Source organism: Notothenia rossii, assembly GCF_949606895.1.
Source record: "Notothenia rossii genome assembly, chromosome: 3".
Taxonomy (NCBI): domain Eukaryota; kingdom Metazoa; phylum Chordata; class Actinopteri; order Perciformes; family Nototheniidae; genus Notothenia; species Notothenia rossii.
Window position 1 is genome coordinate 85,993,276 of NC_136901.1, and position 24,880 is coordinate 86,018,155.

The 24,880-nt window shown below is 39.0% G+C and overlaps 1 protein-coding gene and 2 long non-coding RNA genes across 3 annotated transcripts in view; 2 read left to right on the forward strand and 1 right to left on the reverse strand.

Moving 5' to 3' along the window:
* Positions 1-295: 295 nt before the first annotated feature.
* Positions 296-9,659, forward strand: LOC307031981. The gene is made up of 3 exons (XR_013806131.1): positions 296-601; positions 2,672-2,795; positions 9,529-9,659. It is a non-coding gene; the product is annotated as an uncharacterized lncRNA (long non-coding RNA).
* Positions 5,093-22,832, reverse strand: egf (epidermal growth factor). The gene is made up of 22 exons (XM_079669623.1): positions 22,560-22,832; positions 19,682-19,881; positions 19,323-19,501; positions 18,945-19,172; positions 18,666-18,862; positions 18,427-18,540; positions 18,209-18,331; positions 16,842-16,961; positions 16,075-16,200; positions 15,736-15,872; positions 15,313-15,461; positions 14,887-14,991; positions 14,501-14,724; positions 13,810-13,977; positions 12,553-12,702; positions 12,024-12,401; positions 10,791-10,913; positions 10,276-10,441; positions 9,523-9,687; positions 7,893-7,995; positions 7,493-7,589; positions 5,093-7,383 (listed from the first exon to the last, which is right to left on the reverse strand). Exons 1-22 carry the CDS (start codon positions 22,684-22,686, stop codon positions 7,241-7,243), a joined length of 3,522 nt encoding a protein of 1,173 aa, XP_079525749.1. The 5' UTR covers positions 22,687-22,832; the 3' UTR covers positions 5,093-7,240.
* The window catches only part of LOC307031980, a 31,461-nt gene continuing 20,462 nt past the window's right edge, over positions 13,882-24,880 (forward strand). The window contains exons 1-2 of the long non-coding RNA XR_013806130.1: positions 13,882-14,010; positions 14,520-14,633. This is a non-coding gene — a long non-coding RNA (uncharacterized lncRNA). The remainder of the gene's footprint in view (positions 14,011-14,519; positions 14,634-24,880) is intronic.

The window sequence follows — 24,880 nt, forward strand, 5'->3', positions numbered from 1 at the left end:
ACCCTTGCTTGATTTCACATTAGAGACACACAAATTAGCCACATTTGTTTCCTTGTGGCTTGTTCAGCAAACTAATGTTTATTTGATGAAAAAGAGAAGCAAACATGGTAGCCGGAAGTCTCCGTTCCTTCTCGCCCTCACATTATAAATTACGTCATTTCCGGCTACAGCTTTTATTCGGTTCGTAAAGACTTCAAATTTGTGTTAAAACCCTATGTATTGTGCTGCAAACGGCATTATTTGTTTCACTGGAAAAAAGTCTGAGAAATGTATTCTATAATCGGTAAGTGTTGTCAAACGACCTGCATGGTAATTCAAACGATGAATTTAATGCATCTTCAAGAAACAGGTTTAGCGAACTTTTACTGCCATTAGTCCCACTTTTGACCGTATAACGTATATTATGACATCGCAAACAAGTATTTAAAATATAACCCGCTGCTAGGAAATAGCTCAAGGATAAATATTTTTTCCCCACACTTTGTCCAATGTGGGGCTGTGATGGTGAAGTCACAGATGTGGCTAATGCTAATGTGTTAGCTAGCCTCAGCTGAACGAACTTTCTTGTTGGGAAAAATTAAACATGCTTCAACAATACGAGGTGAGCTCAATATCACATTAACAACATACAACTCAAAACATTAGTGCTATGAGGTTTACATAATTTGAAATACTGCCATTAACTCCAGCTTCAAGTGCATTATTTTAGGGGTTATGAGCAAACAATTGTTAAGGCTCTTGAATTTGTAACAGGAAAATAGCACAGGTGTGTATAATGACACTGATGACTGCTATAATTAATGATATCTGTGTACACCTGTGCTGTTCCAGCTCAACATGTGTGTAAATAGTGAGTGTTGCAATGGCATTATCGAAACTATTAACTCTAGTAGACAAAGCATGTGATACAGAGATAGTATAGCCTACTTTATTCATATAACATTGTGTATGAACATGCTTACAGAACAACATAGTTGTAATTAGCAGAGCATCTAGAAATATGTCAGGCCAGTCAATTTACCTGGAATGTATTTGTATTGACAAATCAGTAATCTGGCGGTTCTAGTGTTAAACCTTTCTCCTTTATATGAATTGCTGTGAATTTAAAGCAATTATTGCTTAGCTAGTTATGACAATTATTTAGTTGTGTTGCATATGTGCGTAAAATTGAAGAATTAAAACAGTGACTGTCACATTACTAAATGCAAATCCACAAATTCCTTATTATGGTAATATTGTATTTCTGTTATAACTTGAATTTGAGTTTTAGGATTATGTCGTCTCAACCATGAGGTAGAGGCTTTTCGATTGTCTCTGTTTTTGTCACAGAGTACATTTTAGTACCCTCTGTTAACATACCTCCTGTTTTACGTGACTGTCACATTTAATGTAGTGAATGTTGTTGTGCAGGGTGCAAAATATATGAACACTTGGAGGCTTTACATTCTGTTCAGTATCAGTCAACTAGTTTGAAGTTTGAAGTACATAAAGTGCACGTTGCTGTGAACTTAAAAAAAAAAGAAAGAAATTCAAATGTTATGGGTCTGACTCACTTGAAGCTTTTGAAATGACATAAGTCAGGCATGTGAGTCTGCAAACTATGGACTATTAAGAAAACATTTCTGTCATATTTCAGAGTTTGTTTTGTAACAGCTTTGCACAATTACATTTTTTTGTAAAAGTCAGAATTCTGAGAAAAAAGTCTCAGAAAATGAAAGAACAATTCTCATGAGGATCTGACCCTGTTTCATACAAAAGAGAATAGATTACTAATATTGATTTATATCACATTTGCAGACAGCCATAATAGTTCATTGTAATTTCGTTGTACCTGTACAATGACAAATGAAAGATCTATCTGCTCTATGCCAGAAAATGGTTAACGCCCTGGTAATCCCATCCAATATATACAGCTAAATTGACTGTGCTGAGATGTGCAGAACAGACAAAAGGTGTATTATTTAATTGAAGTGATTCATCTAACATCACTGTTTTTATCAATCTACACTCAAACAGTTCACTCCTGTCAGACTTGCTTGCACATTAAAGGCAACAGTAGGCAACGACCATTTACATGTAACTGTATAAAACTTCTACTGATAATATAAATATTCCTGTCACAGTTTCTGAAAGTTGACTTTTTTTCATTGTGCACTATCGCCATCTGCTGGTACACAATGGCCATGACACATAGTATTCCCAGACCTATTTTCCTTTGAGTATTCCTGGTGGAATACAATTGCAATTACTTTTTAAATTACATGTCACTTGTTAGACCAGGGGTGTCAAACTCAAGGCCCGGGGGCCAAATCCGGCCCGTGACTTCACTTCTTGCGGCCCCACAAGAGCTTGCAAAATATATAATACGTTTACTATACGGTTACAGGCCGATTTACAGAAGCCTTCTGCTTTCAGACGTAGTTAATTATTAAGTTATACCCTATCTGATAATAATCTAATGCAGAGGCAATAACGGAATTTATATAACACATTATTTTATATATTAAACATTTATATATGTATTTTTAGATAGTCTTGAAGTTACAACCAGCCCTTTGAGTGCAACCATAATGCGAATGTGGCCCGCGATGAAATTGAGTTTGACACCCCTGTGTTAGACGCTTTTATCCAAAGCAACTTACATACTCAATACTGTGTGCAATCCCCACAGGAGCAATTTGGGGTGAAGGGTCCCAGGGACACAACGACATGCTGACTGCAGTGGGGTTTGAACCTGTGAACATCTGATCCGAACACCAACGCACAACCCACTGCACCCAACGCCACCATTACTTGTATGATTTCACTCTAAAATTCTCATGTTTTTACTTTTTGTCATGTTTTTTGTGTCCTGGCTGTAAGACCAGCTCTTAGAGTGAGTATGTAAACTGCAAGAGGACCTTTGTTTTAGACCTATTTCAGAAATACCCATTGGACCACAATCAGATTATGGCTTGTCTCGTTCGTCATAGTCATTTCTTTTAGAGTAACAAGGATGATTCTTATTTGACCAGAATAATGAAAACAAGGCTCGATGTCACCCTGAATGCATCACCTGCTCAAAAAAGCTGAGATGGTGAGCATTGGTTTTAGCTGGGAGTTTACACTCCGATGATGTCTTAAAATGTTTAACATCTCTTTAACCTGCCGCAAATGTAGTTTTTTTTGTTATTCTTTTTTAAAGTTTGCATGGGAATATCTATTTTTACACATAATGAATAAGACTTGTGAATCTTATTCGGGGTTTTAGGATAAAAACATTTCTAAATGTAAGTTCTGCCTGCACACAAATGCTCAAATACAGCCTTTTATCGCCTGGTTATTTGGAAATCAACATTTTAAAGCTATGTTTTGAAGTTGTTGTAAAGGAAAAGCTAATTGATATACATTATCTTGGGATTAGCTGTCACTTGAGGGAAAGTATTCGTTAGGCTTTAAAACTCCAAATGTTACCTCCAACTAGCCCCCAGGAGACACCCAACTGAGAGAGCTCCCAGATTTGGGATTTTTCCTCCTCTGTGGTGCATCCATAGATTCTGGCTCATGTGTCTGAGTCCAATACATGCATTAGACCCCCCCCCCCCCCCCACACTTTTGATTTTAAATCTTCCCAAATCCTTGCAAACTAGTGTTACTCTGTCCTGCTCAAGAGCTGGAGGGAGCAAACACTGACCTGAAGGATCAGAGCAAAGCCTTTGAGTGGGTAGCTAATTCCTTCTTTAGCCCTCATCAGCTGTCCTCCGGGCTGGGATGGAGGCGTGAGCGATGAAGCAAAGCTTGCCCCATCTGGCAGGAAAATACACAATTAGCCAATAGTGAAGATTTGAAACTACTGTAGTAGTTACCTATGCATTTTTGTGTTGTTAGAAAAACACTAGTTTTTAAATATGCGCATTAAACTTACTTTTAGTACCTTCTATTATAATAATTTGCTGCCTTTTTCTTACTGTTTTTCTACCAGACATCCATTGATCCATTCAACCCTTCACAACACCCCTCTTATTTGATATTTAAAGTATGAAGCAAAAACTAAAACGTTTTTTGATTTGAATACCTAATTTCTATTATATTCAAGTTTAATGTATGCATTATGAGCTTTGAATTACTTCTGGTAGCCGCAAGCTCTCTGATCTGATGCAAGAACCTTCCCTCTTTTACTAAAAGCGACGGTACATGTCTAATATCTCTAATATCAGTTGCTGGCCTACAGAAGTAGCAAATAAGTAGAATGCCTAGCGACAACTAGTTTTAGTTTTTGTTGGAACTATACATACTTCATAACATTATTTTTGAGGATGTATTGTGTTTTGCATTATACGTAAAGTGAGCTTTTTCTTTCTTCCCAATGTATTCCAAAACTCTTGTTTTAGACTGCATTAATTGTATCTAGGTGACCCTAATGATGTAAGTGTATATTTATGAAAGTATTTAAACAAGAAGATTGATACAACGCGGAGTACCTTTTAAGGCCTCTGTTATTTACACCATATGTGACTCTTTTGCCCCCTGTTGCCCCAATTGAGGAGTAATACAAGATAAATTGACACTGGGCCCAATTTTATCTTGACTTGAAGGCTGAGCCGCCGCTGTTTTAGAGTGGTGCCTAACCTATCAGTTAGCCCTAATTGAGGCCAATATATAGATAAGTGTGTCTTGCCAGGAAAATCAATATCGATGTGGCCCCTGATGGTTTTTGCGTTAAAGTGCTTTGTTTTCTGCCATCGCCTCGAAACAAAGAGGCCATGGGTGCTTCTATTAACAATCCTCAGTCAACCTTGAGACGGAGTCACAGGCAGTCACAGATAGAAATAGAAAGTGACAGATGGGGTGGTGGGAGTGAAGGGCTGCAGCTCCGGTACCAACATCACTAGAGCGTTAGATTTGGTGGAGGATAGAAAAGCATCATCAGTGGAGCAGGGGCAAGAGCTTGAGAAGAGCGTGGTGAAGTGTAATTGAGACGAGCTGCGAATGGCCAAAATAATCTTCCAATTATAAGAACAAATAATATAATTAGAAAGTGTATGATGCTATGGAAAGGGTATGATAAAAAGAACGGCAAACATTTAGTAATGAAAATAGTTTTTATGTGGACAGTTAACTTGGGTTGACGCAAACATTTTTGCAGTTATTAACAAAGCCCATTTTGGTGAATATAGTTTTATTGATGGATAAAATGGCAATCTTGCAATTTCGTAATTCCAGTTATACCACATACTGTAGGGGCTGAAACAAATATAATAGAATACAGTGTGAATCCACTCTCTTGAAGGTGGTTGTATTTAAAAAATATATATATATTACCATAGTTTTGCTTGTCTAGATTTAAAAACCTTCAAAGAAACGAAACGGAAATCAACTACAAGTTCCCTCCCTTTGAAACCAAGCTATCACATTCAGTCCTCAACTAAACGGCTATCCAGCTCAGTGTTCTCCTACCTTATTTTTTTCAATGTGTACATATACATTTTGCTTTGACACACGTTAACACTTTTGTATAAAAATAAAAATATACAATTGTTAACAATATCACAGTTGCCAGGTTAGTCGTGTTAGCTTAGTTGAGCTCAGGCTCTGATGTGCAAGCTGTCAAACTTGGCTAACTATGATCAGGTTGCTATATAGTAGATTCTCAGTGTTTATATTTTTAACATCACAACATCTGATTGACAAGATGAGAAAAACATTCTTTCACACAGCTTGATGATACAATCTCAAACTGGATCTAACATATCATGGAGTTTAAAGTAGAACAGCCTTAAAGGAAAACCGTCTTACATGAAACTAATCCATGAAATAAAGAACAACTGGGCAAACATTGGGGATTTCCAAACACTAAAACTAAATGCCTCCTTTTTATAACAGAAGCAGTTATTTGTTATTGGAGAAGATACATTTTAATTGTATCTCAAAGTTATTGTTAAACCTGTTGACTTGCTCCCGCACGAAACCCAACACATTGCATTATTGAGATGGCTGCTCAAACATTGAGATCCTTCTTAGAGATGGCAACCAACGTCAATTATTCAGTGGAAGCTGAAATGCATAAAAATATCCCAACAAACCTTGCACTACAACGTTTTTGTAGGCCATCCCGTACTGTTTACTTGTTTGGTAAAAGAAACATGGAAAACACATTAGGCAAATTGTATTCTATTCTTTGATTTATTTCAAAAAGTAAGCGATGGAAGTTTTTTTGTTGTTGCGGAAATGTATAACAAGATGTTGCCCAGTTATAACACTTGATAATATGATAACATACTTTTGATCTACTTTGGAGCTTTTTTGATAAAGGCATAGACCATGTTTTTTTTACATGATGCTATTTTCAGCCACATTATTAGTATGACCTAAATGTTAGAGCCGAAGGTTTCATTTTTGAATACTTTATTTCAGAAAACGGGGCATTATAGACTACATTTGTATTGCTCAGTCTAGTGCCATATCGTTTCCTTCAAACTTGCATAACTTTACGTCCAGTTTGATTTACTGGTCAAACAAACTGCCGTCACTACATCTTGCAATATTAAAACACTGTATGTCAATCATCCTTTTTTAATCTGGTGCTTCCATTGAAATGTGTCTACAATAGCTTTAATAAACTGGCATGGCATTATTAAAATGTGAATGTTAAAGAAACCGGCAGATATATTTAGGTTAGGTACTAAGTAACATCTTCCATGACATTTCTTTCATTTGTGAGGTTTTATTTTTATAAAACCTTCAAGAAATAAAGGGATCGGGTGGTGCAGGAATGAGTCCTGTATCCAGGAAATTATTTCACATTTTATCAGTTGATATTTTTTTGAATGGGTTTTTGGTTAGCATAGTTTGTGGTTACCCAAAGCTTAAGAGTGTTTCACATTTTGTTCTGCAACACACTGGTGAGTCTCTATGCGTTGTAAAATGGAGGTTGCTGACTAAATGAAAGAATTTAACGTTAACAATCCGAACTCCAGTCCGCCTTTAGCTTAGCAGTGGTGACGTGAAGCCATGGGACTGTGATGCACTTCCTTCATAGCCTAACGTTAGCTTCTACTCGTAGCAATTGCATTTACAACAATTATGAAAGCAGGGTTAATAAGTGGAGATTATCCTTACGTGTCATAGACATTGATTTGTCACTGAACTTATTTTCTGCAATGATCTAAAATCCAATAGAAAATCCAATGGCTTTTCGAGGGAGCTCCTCCAAATGCAAACTTCTTGGTCGGCTTACATAACACCTTCATCCCTGCACCACTCAGTATGAGCTTGACGTTGATTGACTTGAGTGATGGACATGTGGATACGTGGTCTCCATGGCAACAGCAGACACCATGGAACACTCGTACCCTCTGTTGTGTTGGGACAATGTTCCCGACCCTTCAGACACAGGGATGTCACCTGGCCAAAAAAAAACCATAATCATTAAGATAACAAGTTAACAAGAACATTTACTAACGTCCTTGTGTGCAAAGATTAACGCCAAGGAGTTTTTAATAGTTTCAGGTACCTGTTTCTGAAGAGCAGGATGGACAGACGGCTCTTCTGGGACAGCCCATGGCAGGGATGATCTTTCCCATCATGCCGTTTTCTGCCACCATGTAGAACTGCAGATACACACAGGTATTCGTCAAAATGTGTGAGGTTTTTATAAACATCCTAGAACTATATATCCATGTTGTTTCAAAATCACTTGTTTTTTTTTTGTCTTATTCTGAAATCTTGCTCGCTAGTATTTATATATTAAGTTGGATTTAACTTAACTGGGGTTTCTATTTCCTTTAAAGTGAGCTTTAAAATATGATATCATGAAAACCATGATGGCTCTACTTTAACTTATGTCTGTTGCATTAGATGACTTTCTTTACTTAAAGATGTATTTAGTACAGATCTTGTGATGACGGTCTTACCCGAGGCACGCTGGTGGTGGTGGTCTCTGACATGCTCTCATCCGTCACGCTGGTCTCACTCACATTATCCACTGAGGGCTGTTTGTGGAAGAGTTTTCTAGTTCTGCGTTGAAGAAAGAGAAAGCAAACATGCAGTATTGTAAATGATAATTTTTTTTAACATGTACACAAATATTCACAGACTTGCATGGTGTTTACATGGTTATCAATTGAAAAACGTGCCTTTGTATAGAGAAATTATGTTTAAATTCAACATTGTAGTTAATATGTCTATGCTTTAAGTGGATTTATTCGAATTTTGAACTGGAAAAAAAAACAGCAAAAGCAACAAGCTGTTTTTTTACATCACTGTACTGTATGATATATTATTTGTGTGTATGTGTTGCACAGTGTTTGAGTTTGCTGGTTTAGTTTCCTCTGCATGCACACTTGCAGTCAAGTGCAGAAGGCAATTTGAAGAAGAGCTATTGGCGGCCATGTAGCGTTTCCTCTGGGGTCATACCTCAGCGGCTCCATTCTGTAGCTGAGAAATGACCTATTTTTATGTGTAATTGCTGTAGAACAAGCTAAACCAAGCATGTAATTGAAAGCGTGCCACTTCCACAGGGGAACCAAGAGTGCAAATCGTTGAGATGTCGTAGGTGGAGGGGAGGGGTGTGCTTTGTGATTCAAAGGAGTGGAGAATGCCAACGGCCTTGTCCATAAGCCAGCGAAACAACCGTAAAACAAATCAGCTACTTAGAGACAGCTCAGGTGGAAATAACAGGGAGGAGGGGTGGCAGTGTGTAGTTTACGTATGCTCCCCTCTCCAATAACCAGGGTTGCATGCTGCCATTCGTTCCACATGTGACCCCCTGCTGTCAGACGGAGACTCCTACATTACACGGCTCATGCCATCCTGGGTTTGATAGACATCTCTAAATGCTGTCAGCTCATTCATCGCTGGAGCAGCTCCTCCCCCTTCTGCGCTGCTCTGGGCTTTCAGTGTCCAGAAGACTCAACACAACAATGCTTATTATATACAATAATACAGCAATGTTTCCAACATTAAATATGTGCAGATTTTTTATTTTGCTTTAACCGTTATCATTGAAAGAACTATCAAAACCATAACAGGACTCCTTCATGTACAATTACTTGCTATATTCGACATCATATTATCCTTTGGGATAACCACTTCAGGAATCTGGAATATAGTCTATAGAAAATGGTAAGCATTTCCATAAAGGCTAATTATACAACATTTTAGAAGCAAATATATTTGACGCTTGTTCATTTTAATGTTTCGCATTCTATGGATATTTCACTCGAACTGAAACTTAATATTCTTGTTTTCCCTCTTGGCTACAATCGTTTCTTCTGCAGCTAAACTCCGTCTCCACTGCCTTTTCTTCCAGCCATTGTCACCACTATGTTTTTTTTTGTTGCCGTCTTTTTCTGTCTTTGACTTCATTTTTTTTTGTCCCATTTTCCTTTGAACTTGTTTGCTTTGATGTTTGATGTTCTTGCCCTGTCTTGTTCTGTTCCCAACCTTTCCTTTTATTATGGCTTTTTATCATGCTTTTTTTCTCTCCCTGTTTTCATCCTCACAGTTATAACGTGGTCTTTCCTTCCCCCCCCCCCCTCTCACCCGTAGCAGTAGGTGGCGCAGGCAGCGATGGAGAGCAGGGAGACGAGGAGCACCATGCAGGCCGCGATCGCCACGTTCCTCCTCTTCTCCTCCTCGGCCTGCTGAAGCTCCCACCACTCCAGGTCACTGAACTGACAACGCTCTCCCATATAGCCTGGTGCACAACTACAACAGGAGAGAAGACAGCTTGAGTGTGTGGTCCATTTGCACAATCTATTATAAAGTGAGTGTGGAAGAGTTTAACTTCCACACGTACATATGACACGATAAATATACCGCAATGCGACATTTATTTAAAAACACAAATGTTAAATACATTTAGGTTTTCAAAAATGTGTTTGTATATACTTGTATACGTGTTTCAATAAGAAAAAAGTTACATTCTGAATTGTCTGTCCGATAGCCACTTTGTGTTGAGGCAATGGCTTTAATCATGAAACAACAGTGACACCTACGGGTTGTCATGTGTAGTACATTATATGAGAAATAAGACGCAAAAGAACCTGCAAAATGTGCAATTCCAATGCGTTTGTGTAATGTTGTTTGAAAAGGAAAATACTTTTAAGAAATCAGCTTAATATGACCCTGATTAGAGTGCAATTAAAATATATAAACCAGAACTCATCTACTACAGAAGATGATCAAAGGATTTCAGTTTAGGAAAGCGAGCATTGATTGTGTAGACAAGATGTCAGCAAGCTGTTAAACTTGTAGGTCAGGGGTCATACTGGGGGGTAAAGAGAGGTTATTTACTTGCAAGCATAGGCCTCCATTTCAGGGAAGTAGACGCAGACACCCTGGTACAGACAGTAGGACTCATGGGAGGAGGGGCAACTCTCTACTGAGTTACTGTTGCGGTGCCCGGTGGTGACATCAGCTGGACTACCGGTCATCAGCCATGGTGTCGTGGTCTCCAACTCTTGAGAGGATTTAGGGAAATAATCACGTTAATTGGACAACTATACAGTATGGCACCGTTTCCTCTCTTAGAAATGTAATCATAGTCCAGAATACTAGTCCTCCTTCTAGGTGACTCGTGTAAACATAATATCATATTTATGATAAAAGGGATTATATTACAGCCCAGTAATGATATATGTACTAGTGTTACTTATATTGTGTCATACTGGATACAAAACTCCACTGTTTTAATACTTTCAATAGTACGCCTGATGATCAGTAGCAAGCCAAAATAGACTAATCCTGTCGAACATAGTTTTTCTAATATTCTACACTAGAAATTGTATGTGCAAATAATTGAGACACACCTTGACATGTCTTCCCGTTGCCATAATATCCTGCCTGGCACTTGCAGAGATAATTCCCCATGGCATTTTGGCATTCTGCATTTTTGTCACATTTGTGCGTTTCCTGTTTGCACTCATCAATATCTACAACAAATTGAAAAGAGGGGTACATAAGTATTAATAGTAAAATAATTCACTTAACAGCTCATCTAAATGAGAATGTATTATTATTTATAAGCGTTATGGTAAAATAAAAAATAATTATAATTAGAGATGTCCCGATCCGATCACGTGAACGGGGATCGGAGCCGATCACGTGATTTTCAAAAGATCGGAATCGGGAGAAAAAAAATCGGGGATCGGGATTTTTATTTTTTTATTTTTTTTAAATACTTTTTTTTAAATGTTGTATTCAATGTTACAAAACAAAATGACCATGTTCAAGTCTTAAAGTCATCCTGAGGCCTTAGTTCTGGTTTCAAATTACACAACATCATGTATGTGTTGCTTCTTTGGGGCTTGTTTTCATAGACCTGGTTGCTTATTCCTCTCAAATCTGGCAACAGAGTGGGCAGGGCGCAGTGTCTAATTGTAGCAGTAAGCTAACGAGTACTGAAAGCTTTATTTTGTTTTGATCCAATGCTGCACAACTGAACTGATCCAATGCTGCTGTGAAAGAAAGAAGCTATATCCATGTTGGATAGAATATCCAATTTAAATAAAAAAATAACCTTAAGGGACAACTTGAATGCTTTTTTTTCTCTTAATGCATTGCATAAAGATCGGATCGGGAAAAATCAGGATCGGCAAATTGTCAAAATCAAATGATCGGAATCGGATCGGGAGCAAAAAAAGGTGATCGGGACATCCCTAATTATAATGGACATTTAGTTGGCATATGGCCTCTGTATGCTACATACAGATTTGTAAGGTGCCAACCTTTTAAGAATTTAACCAATACATATTTTAAATATTATGAATTATTGGAAGAGCTCCCTTTTTAGTGATTATCTTTGCTTCCAGAGCAGCTCTGCCTCTGAAATATTTGTATATCTAAAATGAATTTCTACTTAGCTTCCAGTGCTGTCTTACTGCCCTTTTATGCCTACTGGCACCTACGCCAATGTACAATTTAAACCACTGCTTCTGTAAGTGAGATAAGTGACTCTGTATCTAATGTAATCCATAAGCTTGCCTCAGGATGTGTAACTTCATCCTGAGGCACATTCACAGAGCAGGAACAGACATACTCACCAGCACAGACCTGTCCATCACCTGTAAAACCTTCTAGACAGAGACAGGTCGGGCTGCCAGCACTCAGCAGGCACTCTGCATTAACATCACAGCGAAGAGAGTAACACTCATGCTGGTCTGACGGAGAAGGGAACACATGGAAGCATAACATTAAGTTAGAGTAAGATCTTAAGTAGGAACAACTATGATAAAGTTTCACTGCTGTGCTGTTACCGGAAACCATCTTATCTGTAAAGCGAGTTGGATCGTTGTCTTCTTCAGAGTCGAGATCATCCTGGGCTTTATCCGCCGACAGCTCCGGGGTCAAGGGGGTGCCCTCATCGTTGAAGGTTTTGTTTTTGAGAGACGTTAAATCTGAGGACTCACTGTCTCCAGATTCTACACAATGAATTCATAAAGTTAAATAGGCATTCACAATTTAGTTTAGCTTCAGAGCTTATACATTATGAACACGTATACCTAGATGGAGCTCAATAAAGGCTTCTCTTAAATACAAGTGTATCAAGTAAGATAGCTTAAAACAAATCACCTGCTGTTCCGTTAGTTGCATCCTCAGGCAGGCAGCTTTTCCCGTCAGATGAAAGGATGTAGCGTGGCAGACAGGAGCAGTGCGCCAATCCCAGTTTGCTTTTACACACCTGGGCACAACCTCCGTTCAGGTGAAGGCAAACATCTGCCCCTGAAGCGGAGGAGGCACAATGACAATTTGAGTATCAATCATGAATAGGGATGGGTATCGTTTGAAATGTATCGATTCCGATTCTGCTTATCGATTCCAATTCTTATCGATTCCCCGTTTCGATTCCAAAATTGTAAAAGAAAGAGGTCAAACGTTTAGATAACAAAAATATCTTTATTCTTTTAAGCTTTAACTGACATTTTTACAAATAAAAAAAAATACATGCAATACAAATGTATTGCACAACAGCTGTGCTTTATTTTAACTGAGCTATGCCTGTGGCAAGCGATTAACAGGCATTACACTGTGCCTTGTCTTTTTCTTTTTTAGTGTAGTGGAGCCTCACTTTAGAGCGTTTACCGCGATCCATCTTTGGTGTTATGAAGTGACTGAGCTCGTGAACTATCTACGGAAGGGCGGGGGGAGCCTCGCTGCGGGGCAACTGTGGACCTCTGTCGCCTGTCAGCGCAACTTACATGATGCCGTTATTAAGGGCGGTGCCGGCCGTCAGTGTACCGAACCGGTCGTCAACGGCCCGCTGACAACCGGCCGTTCTGTGATTCTCCAGGTCCGCCCTGTATTCCACTGGGTCACCGCGGCACAGACGGACCCGCTGGAATACAGGGTCTACCGCGTTTAGGAACCGTTAAGCAGAACCGAAATTGTGTATTTTCTATGGGTACCCGGCATTTTCTTATAGGTTTCTCATCTAGAACCGAGTTTCGGTTCCCAACCCTAATCATGAATTACATTACATGTCATTTGTTAGACGCTTTTATCCAAAGCGACTTACATACATACATTCAGTACTGTGAACAATCTCCACAGGAGCAATTTGGGGTGAAGTGTCTTGCCCAGGGACACAACGACATGCTGACTGCAGTGAGACTCGATCTTGCTACCCCCTGAATCAAAGTCCAGCACACTATCCACTGAGCCACAGCCTCCCTAATAAGATGTGTTGATGCTGGCCTACATCTATCTTGGCAAATAATTTTCTTCCAGCCGTCTAGGATGAAGATTCAGGAGTTGCTTCATTCAGTGTCTTTAACCTCAGTTTGTAACTTCTTATCAAATCTAATATAACTCTCTGTTGTCTCTCTGTACCTGGTTTAGCAAGGGGATGAACCACCACAATGGATGCTGGTTGGACCATGTTCCCATGGATACGTTGCAGTTTTCTCCCAGTGCGCTTGTGTACGCTCCTCAGCTGCTGGTGCTCCCGATCGGATATCCACAATCTGTCCTCAAATACGGCAAGGTCAAAAGGTCGGCCTGCAGGAATCAGAATAGAGGGAAAGACAAAAGGTGAGAACTATTATATATACTTTTTTTCTCATTATCTAAGGGAATACTGTGAAGGACGCTGGTTAAAGAGCAATTTCAAGATATTTTTATTATGTTTCAAGGAAATAGATGTTAAGTGGGGACATAACTGAAAGAATTACGAGTGCAGATATATTTTTATCCCTTTTTTATATAGCCTCTTTCGTAAATTACGAGTTCAGTTTGTCAGGTTTAGCTTTACTTTTTCAGTCTCCGCTCTATTTTAGTCACCTTCACGGACTCATGACAGCGTCTACCGATCTAGGCTGTAGTTCATCAACTTCAGATGTGTTTTTTGAAGGTTTTAGTTTGCACATATTGACAAGCAAACACATTGCTATTGTATGTGTTTTTCTTTTTTAATAAACCCTTATTTTATTCATAAAGATTCAAAATGTCTTACAAGGCAAACTGGGCTAGACAGCAGCATAATATGCAGTATATGTGTGTGTATGTGTCACACAAGCCTCACCTACTTGGTTCTCTACCAGGACTTGTCGATCCGAACCGTCCAGAGCAGCCGTCTCCACCAGGCCCGTGCTCTGGTCGCACCAGAACAGACGATCCTCCGGGAAATCGATGGTCAGGCCGCTTGGTGACACAAGGTTAGTGCTAGCAATGACAGCACGGTGCTTCCCTTTCAAAGAGGAACTTTCCACGACAGGCACAGCCCCTATATCAGTCCAGAATAACTTCCTCAAAAATGAAAAAGAGAATTGAAGATGAGTCATAGCAGATTTATCTATCGCTCACAACATCAAGGTGCTATTGATTTAAGATGACATCCTTTTAAGGTTAGTTGCAGTTAGTTTGTAATTTAAATTCCTGAAACTATCATACACATACAGCCACACTCACTTTGCCAAAGGATGAACTGCAATTCCTCTTGGTTTTTCCAGCCCTTTGGTTACAATGGTTTCTCTGTTCAGTCCAACCAAGTTACTGCAGTCAATAGTTGACTGGCTGGGGGACAACAACATACAGAAGTGTTTTAGTAAAACTAAAATAATCTGATAACATTTAGCCTCATACCTATTTAAACATACTATACAAATAAAACTTGTTTAAGGAAATCTCAATCTAAATATTACATAAAAATACATATTTAATTTGATGTTAAATAAAGAGATTAACTAAATACAATATGACCTAAGTATCAAAAGCTCAATGAGGTGTTGTCTTACATAAAATACATTCAAAAGTGAATATCTGATGTATAAATCGTCATCACCAGAAGGTAAGGAACATATTTCATGAGCACATGTTCCCTGCAACACCACACACCTTGTGTCGGTCCAGTACATCCTGCGGTGGATCCAGTCTATCGCCAGTCCTTCTGGAGAGTCCAAACCATCAGAGACAAGAATGTCTCTCGATCCACTGTTCAAATTAACACTCTCAATTGTCTTCTGGCTTGTACTAGCGAAGTACACCTTGAAATGCATACACAAATATATAAAGAAAAAGTCATTATAGGAAATATGTGGGCAGTAAAAAGTATGTTCTGTAGGCAACTATAAAAAAAAAAGTAGAAATATCGCTTTTTTATTTAACATGGGTGAACCCTATTGGAAATCAAATCACATTCTCTGTCCACTAGGTGTCACTAGATGTCTGCAACAAAGTCTGAATCTGGTCTCCCTACATTCTGTCAATCCTATATGATTGTATATTAAGACCTTTTCTACGAAGGAGTTTTCATCTTACATTTTGCTGGACAGGGTCATAGTCCAAAGCTACGATTGCACCTCTGGGCTCTTCCACAACTGTTTGATCACCAGAGCCATCAGGGTCAATTTGCCGTACGTTGTCAAAATTAGCAACTAGTAGATATGGTGGTGGACCTGAAGGATTAAAAACAAAAAAAAAGTAGTTAGTGGATATTTACTAAATGTGTCATTTCCACCTCAGCTTATTTTGTACTTAATGTAAAATACAATGTGTTCATGAAAGATTCCCGGTAGAACACACCCTGTGGGATTACACAGTGTTTATCTGAGTGGGTTTATCCGCCTCAGCTGACTGCTCTGCCGTAGTATGACTCACCTGTGGCGATGCAGCGTTTGCCGTCTTGGTGGAGCTGGTATCCCGGCAGACATCCACACTGCCACCTAGCAGGAGTGACAGGAGTGCAGAGCTGACTGCACCCCCCTCTGTCTGCAGACAAGCAGCCTGCAACGCCGACAAACGGTGTTACACATCCTCGCACAGATAAGCTTTGTGTTCCTCACATAGAGGCCCCATTTCATTTGACCATGACTCATACAGCATATTGATTTAATCCTACGTCACATATCTTGTCATATTACTGTGAACACACCAACATTTGTATGTGGTGTAGGAATGTGCTTTTTCCTAATTGTACCTGCTTCTTTCAGTTAGGCTTAATACAGTAGACACTAGGGAGCTATCCCCTGTAACATATTAGTAAATATTGGCTGGCAATTTAAAACATTGAATAAAACCTGACTCTTCATAAATGATGTCTTATTCTAAATTGATTCAATCATTTTCAATATCATCTGTTGAAAAGTGATGCAAAGTGTTGGTTACTGTGCTGCCGTGCCTGACGTTTGATCCATCTGACCTCATTATGACTGCTTTGATGATCCAACTCGAAGATGTGTATCTAACAATCGCTAGAAATACCATAGTTTAGAGCTTATATATTGGTTTACATTTGTGAAAACATAAACACTAAATTACACATAATTCCCTTTCAAATAAGATAAAGATGGATATAATGAGAACGGGTCATTACATAGAGTTGTGAAGGTTATATTTTTTGTTGCAGATTAAACTGTGATCCATACCAGTACAGGTTTGTCCATCGTCCTGCAGGGACGATCCCTCTGGACACACACACACATCCCCCTCGTCTGTTGTCAGGCATCCAGGGCCACACGTGATATTCCCTCTGCATGGGATGATCTCTGATTGTGGAAACCAAATCTCTTCAAACACATTTACTTATATCAAAACAATAATCTGGCAAAAAACAGCTAAGTCAAAGTTAGTACAAATAATATCACCATTCATTTAGGGTTGTATTAAACAGATCAAAGAAATGCTTTAAAACATTTCCAGGTTATTTTGGGGCTCAGCAGGGAGAAGAGATAACCCAAATGAACTAAGAAGAAGATATAGAAATATGTGTCTATCATTATTTTATCATTTGTATACCCAATGGAGATCTTAAGGCCTATTTGCTCATAATGTATTCTGTCACTAAGTAAATGATAACAAATGAGACCAAAGTTCCCAGGCTTTGTAATCAGTGTGTAATCTCTGTTTTCTGTCTCCATTGTCTCGCCTGCCATTTGACTGCATGTTTGTTATTTCCTAGACCTTGGTTAAGGATGTTTGTGAGACTGCTTTGACATTAAAGCTGCTGACCAGGTACTGTATGTCACGTCATCATCTAATCTCTTTGTGAACCTTCCTTGTACTCGTGGCTTCATAGCTGTTAGCTCAAAAGAGATTAAGACGTTGCCATAATGTGTTAACAAGGTTGTAAAGTTAATCTCTGAGTAAACAATACCGTAACGACTATAAGTGATTGCAATGCATATGTCTGTGCCAAACCATTAGATTTCATGAGGAATCTGTTCAAACAGATAGGTCTCCAAATAACGAACTTTTGAGTATACTACGTTTTACCCGAAAATTGGCTGTTTGGTTTTAAATGAGCAAAGCAAACATATTTATTGGTATAATCCTAGAAAACAATGATCTACTATCTTTATAATATCTCTGCTTCCATCCACCTGAAACAGCCCCTCGATCTCAGCACAACTCGACCTCTAGAGACAGAAAGTGTCAGTGCTTGGACCGAAGTAACACACAATTGGCAGCTCACATATATGTCTCGTCTCACATGACCCGGCCTTTTTATTGGCTCTGCAGGGTCAAAGGAGTGTCTGGGGGACAAATGGCACCTTTCACACGACCACAAAAAGAAGAGGGTCTAATGTGAACCAGAGCTGCCTTCATTATGCTGACCAAAACAAAGAGCAAGTGTCACGACATTATAAATAAAACGTGGTGTTATTCCACTTCCAAAAAACGTCACCAGCAACTCGGTGAATTGTTTTTCTTCATCGTACTACAAAGTCCTTTGCACTGAACTTGGTAAAGCTTCACATTAAGGACAAAAATGTCACATATGTTTCCACTGTACCTCCACATGTCTTCCTGTCCGGTAGGAGAGCGTATCCTTTAGGGCAGCTACAGAAATAGGAGCCTGGGATGTTTTCACAACCAAGAGAGCAGCCGTGGTTCCAATGGGCACATTCATTCACGTCTATGGCGCACACAAACGAACAATGAATGATTGCTGTGACCTGCCTTAATATCTAAACTACCTGGATCATTTGGTTTCATGGCATGGATACCAACCTTCACAATGAGTGCCTTGCTTATTTAGAGCAAAGCCTTCGCTGCACTGGCAGATCCCTTTCTCGGCTATACTGGAACAAACATTCATGCAATTTCCACTCTGTTCGTCACAACCTGTTTTGAAAGAATGAACAGCAATAGATTACTCACACATGGTCATTTCAGACGGATTTACTTAAGATATAAGTTATTTAATGCAACATGCTATTGAGTAATTTCAGTGTCAGTTGAGCATTAACCTGGGAATGATGATTGGTAGTCTGTCATTGGCTGGTTGAGGGGGTGTACCACCTTGATAGCACCTGGGGGTTTTGCGGTTTGTTTTAAGTTCAGTGGTGCTCCGCCAGTGTATTTGTTTACTTGTTTTATAAGCCGAGTAGCAGCATCAGTGTAGTACAAGTGCTCCAGAAAAACTGATATCCCCATTGACTGAGACCTGAACAGAAGAGAGTGTTTGTATCCAAGTTTGCCAACAAAAATAAAGTGATAAATAGACAATGGAAATGAAATGTGCTCACCTAAGAGGCTGATCTATGATGTGCAGAACGTTCCCGTCGTAATCACAAGAAGCAATGGCACTTTCTCCTTGTAGACCAAACTGAACCCAGAACAGTCTTTTTTCCTTTCGGTCAATGGACAGTGCTTCTAGTTTTTCTGCTATCTTTATAAGTGTAGTTTTCATCTGTCCTGTCACATCACACCGCTGGATACTCGGAGTCATCCCACCAGAGAGCCAAAAAAGAAACCTGCAAAATATAAGATTCAAACCGAGGAAGCACACTTTTTTTTTTTTACAAATGAATACTAATAGAAATGCACCCAAATCAGTTGCTGTTATAATATTTGTTTTGCTTTTTTGATCTAATATCATTTAATAAATTGTAAGGATGTAATACCTGTTAGTAGGTTCAACGTTTATGTTACTTGGTTTGGTCAAGTGTCTTAAAAGAGTCCTTTCATTTTTCCCGTTTATATCCATTGCCTTGATTTTTCCCTTTTCTTCACTTGTCCAATATACTCTGTTCCAAATCCAGTCAACTGCGAGGCCGGAGATATGTTTGTCAGATGAAAGTTTCTGAAAAACAAATGTTATAACAAGTTCAACGCAAGACCAAAACATAATTGTACAATCTTAAGAAAAATGACACTTAAGATTTCATTAAATGTCATTGAATTTAAATACATTTCATGCAAGGGACTGGAATCTATATGTGCCAGCTGTTGTGCAAATGAGTAGTAATAGTTACATATTCACCTGTCTGTGTGCTCCGCCCGCTGATGCTTTGTAAATGACCCCACTGTGTTTGTCAGCCCAGTAGACTCTCTCCTCTCTATAATGAAAGTCGAGCAGGATCGGTCTTCCCACCCCAGCCAGAATCCTCCTCTGGTTGTTCCCATCGACGTCCATCCGATGAATAGCTTTCCCATGGCCGAATATCAGGAAAGGCTGTGAGGCTTTAAGAAAAACAAACGTGACATGTGTTTCATAAATTGTAAAAAATTCCATTCGTTTTAGGGTCTTAAAAAATTAAAAAATTATGTATGGCTTTTTTTTCACTAGCCAAAACCTTAAAACCTAAAATACCATGCTACAAGCTAAAATTGACCCTCATATCAGGTTTATATTTATCAGCATTTGTCAAGATTTCACATGAACTCAAATTGACTAACTGTCCAAAACTCAACATGTATTCAGTTTACTGTCCTATAACAAAGAAAAGCAGCAACTCCTTTCAGTTTAGAAGAGGACATTGAGAATAAAGAATGCTTGGCCTATTTGCTTTAAAATAACTGATATTATTAAACTGCTTGGAAGAGGTTGCTGTAGTAAAATAACCCTTTTTTTAACCCCACATTTACAACAGCGTGTTTTTACATTTGAGTAGGTGCAGGTTATTGCTTGTGAAATCTTCAGTCCTCTTTACTCAGTTTAACTAAATTATTCCAGGGACAGGAAGGTAACCCCGGCAGAATTTAACATCTCAATAGCGTCTTTTTGCCTCTTTGTGTCACTCTGCAGTCGCAGAGACATTTGTCCAATGAGTTCACGGCGGGCTCAACCGCTTCTGGATACAACATGATCCCTTAGCAACAAATCAATCCTGCACTACTTTTTCACTCTGACAATACTCCGCATGAAATTAAAAAAATAAAACTAGAATTTAGTACACCACATTTATACAATACACTTCTAAATAAGCAGCAATGATATGGCAACCATTCCACATTTATAAATTGACGTCCTTCACAAATGGTATGTTGTTGGAAACGATTAGTTAGATTTCATAATACTTTGATGTAGTTTGCTTCATCACTTTGGTCATGATAAACAAACAAACACAATCTCTGTTAGCTGTCTGGTTGATTAGAGATAGAAGGTGGGCTTATCAATCTTGGTAATAACCCTGTCATGTGCAACCATGGATACTGCTCTTAACTCTGTGGAATGAAGAAAACAATGAGAAACACCAGACAAATAATATAAAGAAATGCCTGGAGTGAGATCTCTAAGATGGCTGCTGTTGCTGAGTTGCTAGGAGGCGTCCTGATGAATCATTGACAAGTTCACATGGTGGTCAGCATGATTCTTGACCTTGTGAGCTCAGTCAAAATGTTGAATTGTTCAATACAGATGAGTCTGAAGAGTCATAGCCATATATAAAATTGCTCCCAATGCACAGCTAGAACCAAAATAAAGATTAATTTCCCATTTTACATTGTGGTAACATTATTTAGGGCTGTTTGAGTGGCTATTTAAGATGTTAAGCCAGTTCCTTGGGTTTGCCGATGATCAAAGATGCAACTGCTTGATTATTTCAGCTGTGGATACATTTTCAAACCCGTAAAGGTATATTGACAGAAACGGGATTGGCAATAGGACAATGTTTTGGCATTTATACCAACATATAGGTTTACCAATTTGTCCAAGTGTGTCCAAGTAACCTTTTTCATAAGGCTTCAGGTCTTGCTTTGCTGAAGTGGAGAGTAAACTAAAACCCTCCAAAGGAAGATGTTATGTAGCTGACCATGACCTTTGACCTCTGTGCGTAAGACACTGAAAGCTAACGGGAACTTTTCAAAGGGGATTGGAAAGTTTCACATTATTACAATTCAGTTTTAAGCGTTTTAATTTATGTTTTGCTGGGATAAAGCTAAACTCTGCCAATATGGCATGACAGCAGTCATTCCAAATGTTTTGGACACCAGCGATCAGCATCTGAAAGCTTTATCTGATGTCCTTTTGGCATCCCACAAAAAACTTGGGCTCAGTTTGAGATACACCCACTCGAGCACAGAGCAGTTAACTGCACCTCTGCTACAGTGCATGTTATTGTCTGCCAAGTTCACTTTCCCACTGACCTGTTGCTCTGCTTTTATTTTAGATTGGAAGTGGGTGAGCAACCTTTTAATTTTGGGAATTTCACTTGATTGCAGCTTTTTTTCAATACTGACCACAAGCCCATGACTGAATAGTAGTTATAGCACTTGTTGTTTTTGTACTTTGTACTTTTATGTCTATTATGTTGTATAACTACATGAACATAAAATCTACAATTTGTGCATACTGTATGGGGGTTTCTACCAACCGAGCAAATCCTATATATATTTTTTCACTAAATCAAGATTGTATGTTGAAATAAAAATGTAGATATCCCTACATAAAGTTTGAACTCTACTTATTCACAATTGCAATTGTTACAGAAGACTGATAACATAAAAAATGTAACCATGAACAAACACTGTTTTGCTTTAGGATTGTACATCAACAATATTAATAGCTTCCTGGGCAGTGTGGCGCTTTGCATGTGTTTACCATGTACAGTATTAAGCGTCATCACTTTTAACCAGTGTGCCTTGTGGAAGTAGTTCCATGGCCAACCTGCCCTGTAATGTAATCTTGCAAACCTTTGAAATGGTATCAGAAGTACTAACTAAACCCAGGAGATACTGTTTTTGATTGTTATGATTTTCCTCGTAACTTTTTTCTTTGCTAAGTCAGTGCTTGACAGACATGGTCTAAGATCAAAATAACCTCTTATACAGCCGAGTATTCAGTGGCTTTAACATCTCCTTTATTAATACCATGATAAGGGAGCATCAGTCTAGACAGGAGTGGTGTCAACCAAACTCACCCACACAGCTGTTGTTTCTTCCTGATCGCGAAAGCCGTTCGTCCCAACATGCTGTACCAAGGGCCAAGGCTCCAGAGCGTTGAATCAAAAAATAGATTAGCGCTGCTGTGATCGTTGCAGCCAACATAATCCTGCACTCGGTCCCTGCCTTGGTAGCTGCACTCGTTCACTTTTTCTCAGGCATTTCCACTATTAGCAGTGGCACACAAGAATTCCCCAAAGATAAGCAACATTTGTTTATGGACTGTTGGCATCCTTGTCAAAGTCTTCAACCTAAAGAGTCGGTGTATCTTTACATACCAAAATACGTCGCGCTAAAAACCAAGTAAAACTCCACTGACACGATGGAGTACTCCGAATGAAGAGGGTGTGGGATCCTGCTCACTCCCCGCTTCGGCCCCAAAGCTGCCAGTCTGTTTTGGAAGCAAAGATTGAAATTCCTGACACCCCCGTGGTACATTTTGCACATGCTAGTCCACCATTGGAGCAAGATCTTCTTTAGGCTGCACTCAGTGTCTCAAGCAGAATGTGGAATATTCAAGAAATGAGGCAGGGCTGAAGAAAGGTCCCACTTAATAAAAACATCTATCCTTCACCCCACCCCCTGACCCATGATTGATGCGTCCGTCTGGAACGACTGAGTTTTTGTGTCTAGAAGACAAACGGAAACAACATGGCATATAAGGCTGAACACATATGTTTGTTGGGGAAAAAAATGTACCCATCTTTTTTCAAACAATACCAGCATTCATATATGAACATTCACTTACAGCATGATTGTTTTTTACTCATGCCACATACAGTTTAACAGACAAAAACGCCAAGGCCATGTCTCTATTGCCTCCTGTTTAAGTTCTTCTGGCTATCAGGGCGAATCGGTAGAATGAGTAATTTATAGACAATGAAGGAGACAAGTAAATAATCATCACATAGTTTGTCCTCATTTTACCCAGGAGAACAACTAACAGACTGCAGGAACCAAAACCTCTATTCATACTCTCCATGAGTAGGATATTGTCTGCAAAATTGTCACCAGTAAGCTTATAGAGGGGCAGGAGACAATTTACATGGCTGAGAAAGTTGCCTTGTCTCCAGCCTAATGTGAGCAGTCTGAAGGGCAGTGACCTTTTCCCACGATTTCAGCCCCTGGCAGATAACAATGCACATGTTAATGTCTATCATTTCCCATCATGTGAGCACTGTGCTGAATACCAATCACACATGGGTTTGACCCTTTAGGTACCAATCGTTACTAGGAGACAGCGATTTCTAAGTGTTGCTGCCGTATTAAATGCCATTTAGAGTCTGTGCTTTTGTACAATAAATAGTTCCACTCCTTGCTGCATATGGAAAAGCCCAAGCATTTTAAAATATTAACTCTTGACTTAAATAATGTCATGATGCCAAATCATCACTCAATATTTACTCATGTCTAAAATCTGTCTGTATTTAAAAAAACATTATTTTACTATATTGTTGTCCAAATCTGTTTATTCGGTTTTTCAGCTCACATGTCAGACCAGACCATTTGTTTTATGATTTCAGTAAATACTAACTATTTATAAAACTAATGTTTGATTCAACAAAGCAAATCTTTGAAAATTAGATCTTTGGGACATTGTTATGTTACAAAATGGTTCAACAACCACTGCAATCTTTGAGCAATGAGTTTTTTCTAGCCTTGCTGTTACATATTCTGTCAATACTTACATGTGGCCAATTTTCTACTGGACTGATGTAATGGCGCCAAGTCATGGTTGCCAGGAGATTTGTGGTGTGACTGAAAAGCCCCTTGAGAAGTGAAGTATATCACTTCAAGTGGCCCTATCTGGATTTTTGCTATTACAGGATGGACCACAGCCTGGTAGCGATAATTAAAGAGGAAATGGATCGTATCTGTTTATATCAGTCTGTACATTGATGTGTTGTTCTCTCTTTTTTCACACTCACCATCCTGCCAGCCCTTGTTTCTCTGAAAAGTATCCATCTTTCCATCTATCTATTAATTCATCCTATCTTTTCAATGTTATTCCTCCACTAACAGCCCCGCCCTTTTCGACAAGCTGTTCATCTGAATGTTTGCATAATAACAACACAGCTGGTATTAGATATTACTTAGTAACAAAGGGTTATACTGTACAGCTGGTTGCACAGAGGTATCCATGGGAACAGTTTCCCAGGTCCACACATCATCTGAGCAGGATTTATGTCAGTACGGTTCAGATGTTAAGAGAGCGTGACAACTGTGACCCATTGATTTTCAGGATGAACTTGTCTGTTCTGGCTCATAACAAAAATATGTTATGTGTCTCTGTACATCT